Genomic DNA, 11214 nt, shown 5'->3' with positions numbered 1-11214 from the left:
ATATATATATATATATATGTATATGTGAACAATATATATAATAATTATCATTGCCATAATATAATAATTTTTCTGATATATTTAGCAATATCTTCAACCATAAAGAGATTAGGTCTTTTTTTCTATTTTTTTTTCTTTTTGTTCTTTTGGTAATCGAAGATATCACATGCTAAAAAAATCGGTCCCGGGTTTTTCACATACGATACAATGCCGATTGAAGCGACTATTCAGCCTCATTAATCAGAAGTTGAAAACACTGATGGATAAAATAAAGGCATTACACAAAATGTTTAAACAATTTTGTCCAAATCAAATTTCATTCTTTCTTTTTTTTATAGATAATAAAGTTAAAGATATTCTATTTAATTTTTTTATACATATTATTTCAAAATTAATCTTTTATTATATAATTTTTCTGTATTTATGCATTCGAAATATTAATATTAATATTTTATCCATCAGATTCCATCATTTATTATTCAATCGCTAAATATTTCATAGTCGCAGATAAGGCTGCTTACACGTATGTATGCAATTAATATGATATACGTGAATTGAAGAAAAACACATGTCGATGATAGAGACAAAGAGATCTAGTGAAAGATTCTGGAAGGCAAAGAGTGGACGAACTCTTAAACTATCAACGCGACTGTCGGATCTTCATCTTAATCGATGATCCAATAGTCTGTTTGCATTCGCTTGTCGATTAAAAATTTTCTACAACATCACGCCATGTCAGAGAGAATATTATGTAGTAAATCTACTAATTCAAAGATTTTGACATCATTGCAAAATAATGGAATTTTTTGTATAATACAAGTTTTCGAAACTTGTTGAAGAAGACTTACAAGTAATTTGATTACAAGACAGTAAAGAAATAGAAAATAATAAAACTAATTTTTTTTCTGGAAGATCAAAGTTCTCAAGTTTTCGTTGTCAAAATTTGTTACCAGTGATCTAAAGAATAAATATATTCGTTGACTCGAAAATAATCTTTCGATGTTAACAATTGGTCGCGTGTTTCGAAAATTCGAATCAGAACTCGATTTCCACTACCATTAAAATTTTATCGAGAAAATTACGTTTCAACAAGCGAACGCACGATTATTAAGAATCAATTAATACTATATACAAGTAGACAAGTATAGTGTAGGTATTCAAAGTAGAAAGTGTAAAGTATCACAAGAATTACAATAATCGTAATAATTGCATTACATTATTTCGCAAATTTCTTGTCCTCACTATATCGATTGCACAATAATAATAAGCGCTTTAGTCGCGTCTGTGCAGTTGGACGCGCCGCTAATAGACAAAGGCGGACAAAATGATCGCATAGTACGCGATTCTGTATATAAAAATTTGACTATATCGTTTCTTTTTCACGTAGAATTATTTTTCTATGTAGAGAATTTATTGACAAATACAATTATTTCAAGATTCATTAATATTCGTATACGTAATCGCGTACTGTGTCAATATTGTGTATCCACTGTATATCGGCGAAGGGATTATTCCCCGAGTTTGGAAATTCTTCGTAAATACATCAGTCTTTGACATAATAATTATAACGATAATACCATCAATAGAGCAAAGCTGTGACAAATATTTGCGCATTATGATAAAATATATGAAGACGAGAACAGTCATATATAACCATGACTTAAACTTGGAATACGGTTGATTAATGTAGCACACAACAGAGAAGTTTTGACAAAGCTCTGTAAAAAAGACTTTTAAAAAGAATAAAACAAATATATCAGCGTAGCCTAGAAATACAACAGATAAATAGTTATCGAGACTATTGGAAAAATGCAGCACAGCCCGATCGTTATTCACACACGATAGATTAAATCACTCGACTGTAAACTTGAATATTGATATAGATAATATGATCCTTCTTTTTTTCTTTTTCGTTTTTTTCTTTTTTTTCTTTTTTTGAATTTTTTCTACAGATAAGTACATCTAGCAAAGGGAAGACATATCCTTTCATAAATCATTTTTTATAATAATATTACTACCTATATAATGATTATAGAAGAGAAATAAAATAATTCAAAGAACAAGGAAAGTGACGATCTGAAATATCTAATAATAAGGAAAAAAATAAAAGAAATACGATCAAAGTGGCGAACTATAAATTGAAAAATGCGAAAAGAGAATAAATAAAAAAGAGCTAACTTATAACGAGGAATCGAAATAGAAAAGAAAAAATCGATAAGAAACACTAAATATTTGAAATTAATCGTAATTTGGGAGATATATTTCATCACATTATAATGTCAATGCCCATAATAATAATGTAAATGCCCATAAATAATAATATCGTTATAAAAATTGATTTTCTCAAAGACTTCCCTCATAAATTTTGATTTCTCAATATAATATACAAATATTAGAGTCGTAGCGTTCGACAGTAATAGCATTATGAAAAATTTGTAGCATATAATCAACAGCACTTGAAGAAAGTGCTATTCCTGTGCGTTATATAAGATATATAATTAAAATCAAAGACAAGAATAAAAAGTATATGACACATTTAACATAGTTTTATGAATCAATTATGTTCCTTGTTTGGATTAGTTTAATAAGGTATGAAGATATTCGAGATTCATAAACTTATCTTCAATATTTAATAATAATAATTTATCTTAAATAATTATTTGTTTTATATTATTTTTTCATAAAATAATAAATTTAATCTGTCGAATTAATTCAGATGAATAATTCAGATTCAAAACCACAAACATATCAAAGAAAAATGTCATGAATTATATTAAAAGTTTATAACAAGATTAGAAATGTTCATAAAAACGAATTGATCGATTTTGAACTATGTGTTATCATTCATTTCAGTTCTCAGAAACTGCGATTTTGAATGATTAACAATGTTTAAGTAATATTATTATCGAATTTTAATCTTATATTTCAGCTCACAAAGATAAGTACATGCACCTAACCAATTCCTTTAGGCCATACAATTGATTTTTGACAATTGGAAATTGAAGCAAATAAACATTATCCTGACAAAACTTACTTAATAATTTACTTAAGTTGGTGTTGGTTGCGGATGAGGTGTACGAGGAGCTGTTGCGTTCGCAAGTGGCCTATGAAATCGTTCGAATAACTGATCTAAAGTTAATACAACCCCGAATCCGATTCCCGGATCCATATTAATAAAGGAATCCAAGTTGTCCTTGCATGCTGAAATATTTGAAAAAATATAAAGAAATATATAAATTGAAAAAAAAAAAGTCTCGGTTTAAGTAATCTACATATTTTATAAATCCATTTAATAAACATACTTGATGTTGAAATTGGCGGATAATCCGGTGGTGTCTTGATCCACGTTCCATCCTCACGTTTCATATGATGCCGATCCGAAGCAAATTCTCGCAAGTACACATTAGCTGGGATTACTCTGAATCTTCTATGATGCTCTGGTTGCAGCACTTCATCTGATCTGAATGTTTCCATCGCGTATTTCCAAAAATGCGTTGGAAATGGCAATGCACTATCTAAATCATATACGACCGCTCTTTCATCGGGTGCATAGATAAGAATTACATGGAAGTCCTATAAGTACAAATATACAATTTTTTTTTTAGAATCATTATGATTTAAAAAATGATAAATAATGATTTTCTCGATATTAATCGTTTTTTTCCAACTGACCCAAACTACAAGCTTATCCTCGTCCTTTCCTGCTCGTTGTCGCCAAAGCGGTACGCTACGCCAAGAATTGCTCACGAAAACAACGTAACAATGTTGTAATTCTGATCCATGTCTAGTCGCTACATCCTGACAGAGCTTCCATACATTTTCTTCGCTAAAATGATACAACTTGTTTTTGCAGATGCATATATTTGAGAAATTAGATATACAAATAAAACATATACAAATATGATGCAACACAATGTAACAGAATGAATAAAAAAAACACAATGCATAAAAAAAAGAAGATAATTGGAATTATCACTTTCAATCATAATGAATAAAAAAAAAAACTCTGCAAAAAAATAAAAAATTGTACAAAACTTTAAATAAAAATTGCAAAACATAAAATGCAGATAAACAAAAATATAAATAATATATAAAAATATTTTTAAATGCAGATGGTAAATTGAACTGAAATCTTAAGATTATATTCAAAAATTTTATTAACAAAAATGAGATTGTTAAATATGTAAAAGATTATTGATAAGAATGATGAAATATGTATTTGTTATGAAATAAATGTTGTAAATTCATGCAAATCAAAATACGAAAAATAGATATCATTGTCAATAGAATTTTATAAACTATCTAATATATATGCATTATTAATCAGAAAAATGTATTAGATTAATATAGATAAGTTTTAATTAAAAATATAAAGAGAAATTTATCTAATCTATCAACAGAACATGGAAATGCGCGGGTCTTTTCAAAACGAAATAAATGGTATACTATGATTCGTGGATATTTTATACATATCAAAGATGGCGGCAGCACATTGCACTGCTGTCTGTACTACTGCAATGTATCGATCCATCGTGGGATATACCGCAATATGACACGTTTATTTGTTTAAATCAATATTTTTATAGAAAAATCTAGAAAACCTCACTGAAACTCTTACCAATAACAACTTGTATAAATGCATTCTGATGCTTTCGGAAAAAGCTGTATCAACGGCTTCATATGCCCAGTTTCACGAGTCTCCCCGGCCATTCTTTGTTTACAAACTCGATCAAATTACACAATTTATAATAACAAACTAATTTAACACTGATTTAAATCGTTAAAATATGTATGATTCTTGAATTAAACTATACGCGAACATCATATTAATTGATTGAAATCAATCTGATCAATTTATGAAAATTCGAAAAACGATCTGACACATCCGACCACACGGAACGACATTGTTTGACTACTGCTGTTGCTCTATGATTTTCCTATAGTCGACTCGTACTTGAGTCTGTAGTAGTCGCGCATGCGCCGAATCAACCAATTTAAATCAGCAATTTTAACTTTACATTTCACAATATTTATTAAAATAATGTTTTATAAATTGATATATATATTTGTTTTACACATGAAATAATATTTTTAAATAGTTTGATAATTAATGCTTGTCCCTAAAATATCAATCTTGACGATTTATATTAGAATGGATAATAGAAGTTTTCAGTAATTTCTGTTTTACGTAATTTTCATATATTGTTAACAATAAATATTTATTCATAATTTAATTACGCATAATTTATTTAAGAAATTTGATTTTATATATGTATGTTAATACTATTTCATGTATAATACTTTCATATATATTTACATTTATATTTAATCATTAAATTATGACAACAAATTTTTATTTTAACAATTGTATAACTTTTGGCATGTACAAATATGGCTGATTAATCATTTATATTTTTACATATACAGTATTTACTTATATATATAACATATTTATAATAATATTTATATTGTATTTAAAATATAATCAAGTAATTTTTAAATTTGAAAATATTGCATGATAATTACTGATGATATCTTTATATACTTTATTATGTTGTTCGCACATCAAGAGGGTTCGTTGGAAATCGATTAAATGCAATATATCTAAAGTTAGTAAAGCTAAGACTGACCATGAACTTTGAATAATACAGAATAATATCACGTGCGTAGAAATTCATCGACATTGCATCATTAACCTCACTAACTAGTTCACTTTGTGACGACTATAAAATAGTTTTATTTTCTCTTCTTACACAATTTTTATTCGAAAATGGCAGTGAATGCCGCAAAAGCTGTTCTAAAACAAGGAAAAACTGTTTTGCTAATATGCGATGTTCAAGAGAAATTCGCTAAAGCTATGTACGAATTTGGGAAAATCACTCAGAACTCAGTGAAACTGGTAATTATTAATAAACAATGCATATTGCATACGATTTAATGATAATTTAATGATAATCTAGATTTTTATTACTGTATTTGCAAAAATTATATAGGAAAAACATAAATTATATTACATAAATTATATATTATCCACAGATAAATGCATTGAAACTTTTAAATGTTCCCATAATTGTTTCTGAACAAAATCCAAAAGCTTTGGGCAAAACTATTCCTGAATTTGATATTTCTGATGCTAAAGGACCATTTGAAAAGACTCAATTTAGCATGTGTATTCCTGAAGTATGATCATATAATCGTTTTTTATAAAAAAAAAATATGTTATGTTATTTTCATGTTAAAAATAATTTTTAGATAAACAAAGAACTTTCTACAATTTGTTCTGGTCAAAAACCAGATTCAATTATTCTCATTGGAATTGAGACTCATGTGTGCATAGAAAATACAGCAATCGACTTAAGACAAAATGGATATGAAGTACATACTGTTGCAGACTGCTGTACTTCTCGTACTCAAGAAGACAGATTATTAGCATTAGAGGTAAAAATTTAGTAATAAAAAATTTAGTATATAACAAAGAAAAAAGAAATTATAAAAAAACCTAGTGATTAATCTATGTAATTTTTACAGAGAATGAAAAGAATAGGATGTCATATAGCTACTTCAGAGAATGTCATTTTTAAACTGTTGGCAGATGCAAAACACAAGGAATTTAAAAATATCCAAAGTTTGGTAAAAACACCAACACAACAAACAAATTTAGTTCCAGTTTCACAATTATAAAAAACTGTGTTATATAAATCACTACAGAGATATTTTTATAATATGATAAAAAAATTATACATGAAATTACTTTTATTTAAATATTAATATTCATAGGAATATAATTATATAAAAAAATAAAAAAATATATATGAGAGTTTTTTATTATCTTATTTTAATTTTTTCCTGTAGAACCAAATCCTCCATCTCCTCTGTCTGTATTATCTAAACTATTTACTTCTTGAAGTTCAGGATATATTATTTTTTCACAAATTAATTGGGCTATACGATCTCCTGGTGAAACTTTAAAAGGTTCATTACTGTGATTAAACAGTACTACTCCTACATTTCCCCTATATAAAAAAAAAAAAGAAATAAATAAATTAAGCAATATTTTTGATGCAAATATAATATAATCACACATCCATCCATCCTATTATAAAATATATTCTATTGTAAAATACATAATTATTTTCAACATCTATAAATCCTTGCATTTCCTTATACTTGTTTATAAATTATATTATTTATAATTTAATTTATTTAAACTCACTTACCGATAATCAGCATCAATAACGCCAGCGCCTACATCAATATGATATTTCCATGCCAATCCTGAACGCGGTGCTATTCTCCCATACGTATTTTCAGGAACTTCAATTTGTAAATCAGTTTTGATAAGTTCTTTACCATTTGGAGGCACAATATATTCATAAGCACTGTTAAAAAAAGAAAATAATACATACACGTGAAACTTTGCAATTTTATCTAACCTAGATATTTCAAAAACATACCTTCTTAAATCATATCCAGCAGCATATTTCGATCCTTTTGTTGGTACAAATGCTTTTTCAGTTAATTTTGCGAATTTTAATACTATCATGATTAAATTAAGTGAATTTTTTTGATTGATTAGAACAAAACTAATAAATAACCGTTAATAGATATGTTTTTTATATCTATATGCGATATTTTACCGCGCATTTGTTAGTATAAACGATACTACGTTATTCAACTACATAACGATTTTGGATATTTTTTAAATAAATATTTTAATGTTACAGTATTTTTTATATTTTTATAATTTAAATGAAATTAATAAATATATTAAAATTTCTTTAAAAAAAGAATAATAAAGAGAAACATGTATATATATTTATATTATTATATTATAAATTTTCTTAACCTTAAAAATAGTGTCAGATGGCGTTAATGTGATATTATTTCAATAGATAGATATTCAGCTTTAAAAGAATATAATCGGCAAAATATAATCAAATGTGATTTTTTCAAATAAATTTGTTCAAATATATATCTATACTTACATAATGACATCTATCTAATAATTAATATATACGTAATATTGGATTCTCAACAATAATGCAACACATGATTATACTTTTGGTTTACAAAAAACGCAAAAAGTCTGCTTATCATGTTTTAATTTACATAACAAGGTCATTTATTCGAAGTTAATTAATATAAAATATTTCGTGGCTTTTTGGTTAACACGTTGGAAGTAGCCACGTTGGCTTGATATATATGGTTACTTATAAGATAAGAGTCTTCTTGACCAATCATCGGTCGTATGTTCGATCATCACTTATCTTCCCGCCAAACACGAGTGATCTTTTCAGTAAAACGATCATCTGTTTTGAGAGCATCAGTAATTTTCTTAAGATTTTTTTAATTCTTATATCTTAAAAATTATTATAATAATTATAATTATATTATTATAATTATAATTTAATTCTCTGTCTTCTTCGATTATTATAATTCTTCGATCAAGTGAAAAATTTTTCCAGGTATGAATTGTTAAGCATTCCGAGTAATTTATTTAATAATTTCTTTTCTCATTATAAAGAGTGTGTTAATAGATTTCAAAATGGATATTCTTTATTTCCAAATAAAGTTTTTTGAATGGAATGAAATCCATTAAATCAGTCTGTTGCTGTGCAAAAATATCATTATCTAATCTTTAAAAGCAATATGCATTTTTTAAGATGATCATATTTAAAAATCTATTAATATAATCGAATAATATTTCTAAATAGGATGTGGATGATACTTGCAAGTGGCTTTTTAGCTATTGCATTAACAAATGCGGATAATGAAGCACATAAGGCTTTCGATGCAACAAATGCGATTCCTGACGATGGAAAGATTCCAACGGCAAAAGAACTTCTTGAAATGCTTGATTCGATGAGTGGATTATCAGATGAAGAAAAATCGAGTCTTAGAGAGAATCTATTAAAAAATCTTCAAGGAGATCATGTTCCTGAGATGATGCCTGGCAATGATTTGACTATGCAAACTATGGTTCTTTTATCCTTATTGGGCATTGTTGCTCTCATTTTTGGTAAATATTTTAATCTGAGTTTTTTAAAATTAAAATTATTTTAGCAATTTAATTTTATTAATTAAGAAAGTTATGAATTTCTTTTAAAAGTCATTGATCACGATATACATTGATATTAGGATTGTATATATTATTTTATTTTTTCTGAATAATTTCAAAAGGCTGATTCAGTAAACATTTTTGTTTTCTCAACTAAATTGCATAATAAAAACGATTGTATTACATTTCTACATCATATATGAACAATTTAACGTGTTACACGTTATCTAATCGACCACTTCAATATTGCAAGTGGTCCGATGAATTTTATTTAATCAATTCAGTCTTTTTGTGCTAACGAGATTATCGATTTTACTTGTCGATTAAATTCTCGTTAAAAGAAAGTTCTGTAATTATTTCTTAGTGTTTTATGCGAGTGTTTAAAATATGGCACAAAATATTTTGGATTCGTTGCGAGATAAAGGCGTTTTGTCTTCCAGTGCGCAAAAAAAATTATTAAATTTAATACCAGACAACACTAAAGAAAAATTGTCCAATATCTTTCAGCGATATCAAGAATTAAATGATGAAGAAAAACAGCAATTTGTGCACGAAATAGTTGGAAAGTTTAAACAAGTTTTAGAAGATAAAGTGAATAATTATTCCAATTTGTATACATATTTGTTTCATTCATATTTAATTTTCATTTTTGCTGTATTATTTGTAGTTTTCATTCTTGGTATGTTATTTTTATAACATTATTTTATTATATGTTAGTTTTAACATTTAAAATGAATCATATATATCAGATTATTATTTTGGATAAGAATCATTTTCTTCTATTTTATAACTTGATACTTTATATTTTTCATTTATATTTTTATGATTATAGTTTTCTTCGTTTACAAATTGTTCAAATGCTTATCGGACAGACAAACAAAACGAGAAGAAAAGAAGAAGAATAAACAAATGAAGAAGAAAAAGTAATGTAATTGATACAAAAATAAGAATATGCAATATGTTATAAATCAATATGATATATCATGTTGTTACGCGAATAATCTTGTTATATTTTATGTGAAAAATAATTTATAATTTACAAAATACTCTATTTTGTTAAATAAAATAGTATATTTATAAATTATAAAAGTGGAGATCATTTATTGGGGGGGGAGGAACAATATATTTTGGCAAAAGGATATTTATTGTGCCGTTTTATGACATACATAATATATAACATGCAATCAAATCAACATATTCTTCTGTATGTCACGATGGACGTTGAAGTTTCTATTCTTTTAATATCATTTTATATAATATCTAAATTAAGATATACAAAGATATTTTTTCTTAACACATGTACAATCCTAACGATTGTTACACAATTCGTTCAATTGATATAAACAATATGCATTTTACGTCATATTGAGGATTGAGATGTGCTATTAGTTCAATTCACATATGTGATTAGACATAAATTATAGAAAAAGATATTAGCCAGTATTAGCGATAATATTATATCGTAAACATCGATATAATTTCAATAATTTGTATATATTTACTCATAATTCTGGAATTTATTCTTTGCAAAACCTCTATTTTATGATTTAACATTTGCTAGTAAATTATAATACTTAGTATGTTGTCCATGATTTACAATATTTAAAAAAAATTTATTTTCCTCTAGTTTGTACTGAAATAGACTTCTCTAAAATAAAATAATTATCATTACTCTTGTCAAATCCTTATTAAATAAATTTTAACACTTTGTTATGAACAAAAAAAAAAATAAGGCACTTATATTTTCTTTAAGGACGTACTTTGAAGAATAGAAACTTTAATTGATACTTTCTATTCTTTACTTTGGCAAAGTGGCGTCTTTTAGAAGTGACTTTACACTCTTTTAAGACTTAAGAAGTTATTTAATGTTGTGATAATTCGTGATAATAAAAAAATATTACATTTTATGTAAAATAAGGATTATATTCATCAGCGATATAATTCATTAACGTTCTAGTTTTGTAAACTCAAAACAAAACATTTGATTTATACCAATGAATAATTATAATAGTAATATTTGCTTATTAGATTTATAATTTTTGTGGCACAAGGATTGAGTAATTGCGGTAATCATCGTATATATTCTCTAAAATAAACAGTTTACTTAAAATCTAATAAAAAAAATTAACTGAATTCATATATTATTTTTATAGTAA

The 11214-nt window shown here is 26.2% G+C and overlaps 3 protein-coding genes across 5 annotated transcripts; 2 read left to right on the top strand and 1 right to left on the bottom strand.

Annotated features, from left to right (window-relative positions):
* Nucleotides 1-141: 141 nt before the first annotated feature.
* LOC102679630 (protein N-terminal glutamine amidohydrolase-like) lies at nucleotides 142-7687 on the bottom strand. Of its 2 annotated transcripts, XM_006617921.2 has the most exons (5): nucleotides 7455-7687; nucleotides 7218-7379; nucleotides 3673-3826; nucleotides 3303-3573; nucleotides 142-3201 (listed from the first exon to the last, which is right to left on the bottom strand). In XM_006617921.2, the coding sequence occupies exons 1-5, from the start codon at nucleotides 7541-7543 to the stop codon at nucleotides 3047-3049; spliced, it is 831 nt and encodes a 276-aa protein (XP_006617984.1). In that variant the 5' UTR covers nucleotides 7544-7687; the 3' UTR covers nucleotides 142-3046. The 2 variants fall into 2 exon arrangements, with proteins under 2 accessions (XP_006617984.1, XP_006617985.1); XM_006617922.2 differs by lacking the exons at nucleotides 7218-7379; nucleotides 7455-7687 and adding an exon at nucleotides 4619-4954.
* On the top strand, nucleotides 5497-6828 carry LOC102679834 (isochorismatase domain-containing protein 2-like). The gene is made up of 4 exons (XM_006617923.2): nucleotides 5497-5899; nucleotides 6037-6180; nucleotides 6253-6438; nucleotides 6529-6828. Exons 1-4 carry the CDS (start codon nucleotides 5771-5773, stop codon nucleotides 6679-6681), a joined length of 612 nt encoding a protein of 203 aa, XP_006617986.1. The 5' UTR covers nucleotides 5497-5770; the 3' UTR covers nucleotides 6682-6828.
* Nucleotides 7688-7979: 292 nt separating the features above from the next.
* Nucleotides 7980-10487, top strand: LOC102679955. Of its 2 annotated transcripts, XM_006617924.2 has the most exons (4): nucleotides 7980-8326; nucleotides 8450-8465; nucleotides 8715-9019; nucleotides 9891-10487. In XM_006617924.2, exons 1-4 carry the CDS (start codon nucleotides 8203-8205, stop codon nucleotides 9983-9985), a joined length of 540 nt encoding a protein of 179 aa, XP_006617987.1. In that variant the 5' UTR covers nucleotides 7980-8202; the 3' UTR covers nucleotides 9986-10487. The 2 variants fall into 2 exon arrangements, with proteins under 2 accessions (XP_006617987.1, XP_006617988.1); XM_006617925.2 differs by lacking the exon at nucleotides 8450-8465 and having other exon boundaries at nucleotides 7981-8312; nucleotides 8705-9019.
* Nucleotides 10488-11214: the final 727 nt, after the last annotated feature.

The sequence above is a fragment of the Apis dorsata genome, unplaced genomic scaffold (genome assembly GCF_000469605.1).
Source record: "Apis dorsata unplaced genomic scaffold, Apis dorsata 1.3 scaffold_331, whole genome shotgun sequence".
In the NCBI taxonomy this organism is placed as follows: Eukaryota; Metazoa; Arthropoda; class Insecta; order Hymenoptera; family Apidae; genus Apis; species Apis dorsata.
Note: the sequence above shows the minus strand (reverse complement) of the source record. Positions and strands in the feature narration are given on the sequence as shown.

Bases quoted from the DNA above. Each gene is read 5' to 3' on its own strand.
- LOC102679834 (XM_006617923.2), top strand. From the start codon at position 5,771: ATGGCAGTGAATGCCGCAAAAGCTGTTCTAAAACAAGGAAAAACTGTT. The intron at 5,900-6,036 runs GTAATTATTAAT...TATTATCCACAG, and splicing joins CTCAGAACTCAGTGAAACTG to ATAAATGCATTGAAACTTTT. The intron at 6,181-6,252 runs GTATGATCATAT...AATAATTTTTAG, and splicing joins TTAGCATGTGTATTCCTGAA to ATAAACAAAGAACTTTCTAC.
- LOC102679630 (XM_006617921.2), bottom strand. From the start codon at position 7,543: ATGATAGTATTAAAATTCGCAAAATTAACTGAAAAAGCATTTGTACCA. The intron at 7,380-7,454 runs GTATGTTTTTGA...TTTTTTTAACAG, and splicing joins GCTGGATATGATTTAAGAAG to TGCTTATGAATATATTGTGC. The intron at 3,202-3,302 runs GTATGTTTATTA...CAAATATTTCAG, and splicing joins TCCGCCAATTTCAACATCAA to CATGCAAGGACAACTTGGAT.
- LOC102679955 (XM_006617924.2), top strand. From the start codon at position 8,203: ATGGTTACTTATAAGATAAGAGTCTTCTTGACCAATCATCGGTCGTAT. The intron at 9,020-9,890 runs GTAAATATTTTA...TTATGATTATAG, and splicing joins CATTGTTGCTCTCATTTTTG to TTTTCTTCGTTTACAAATTG.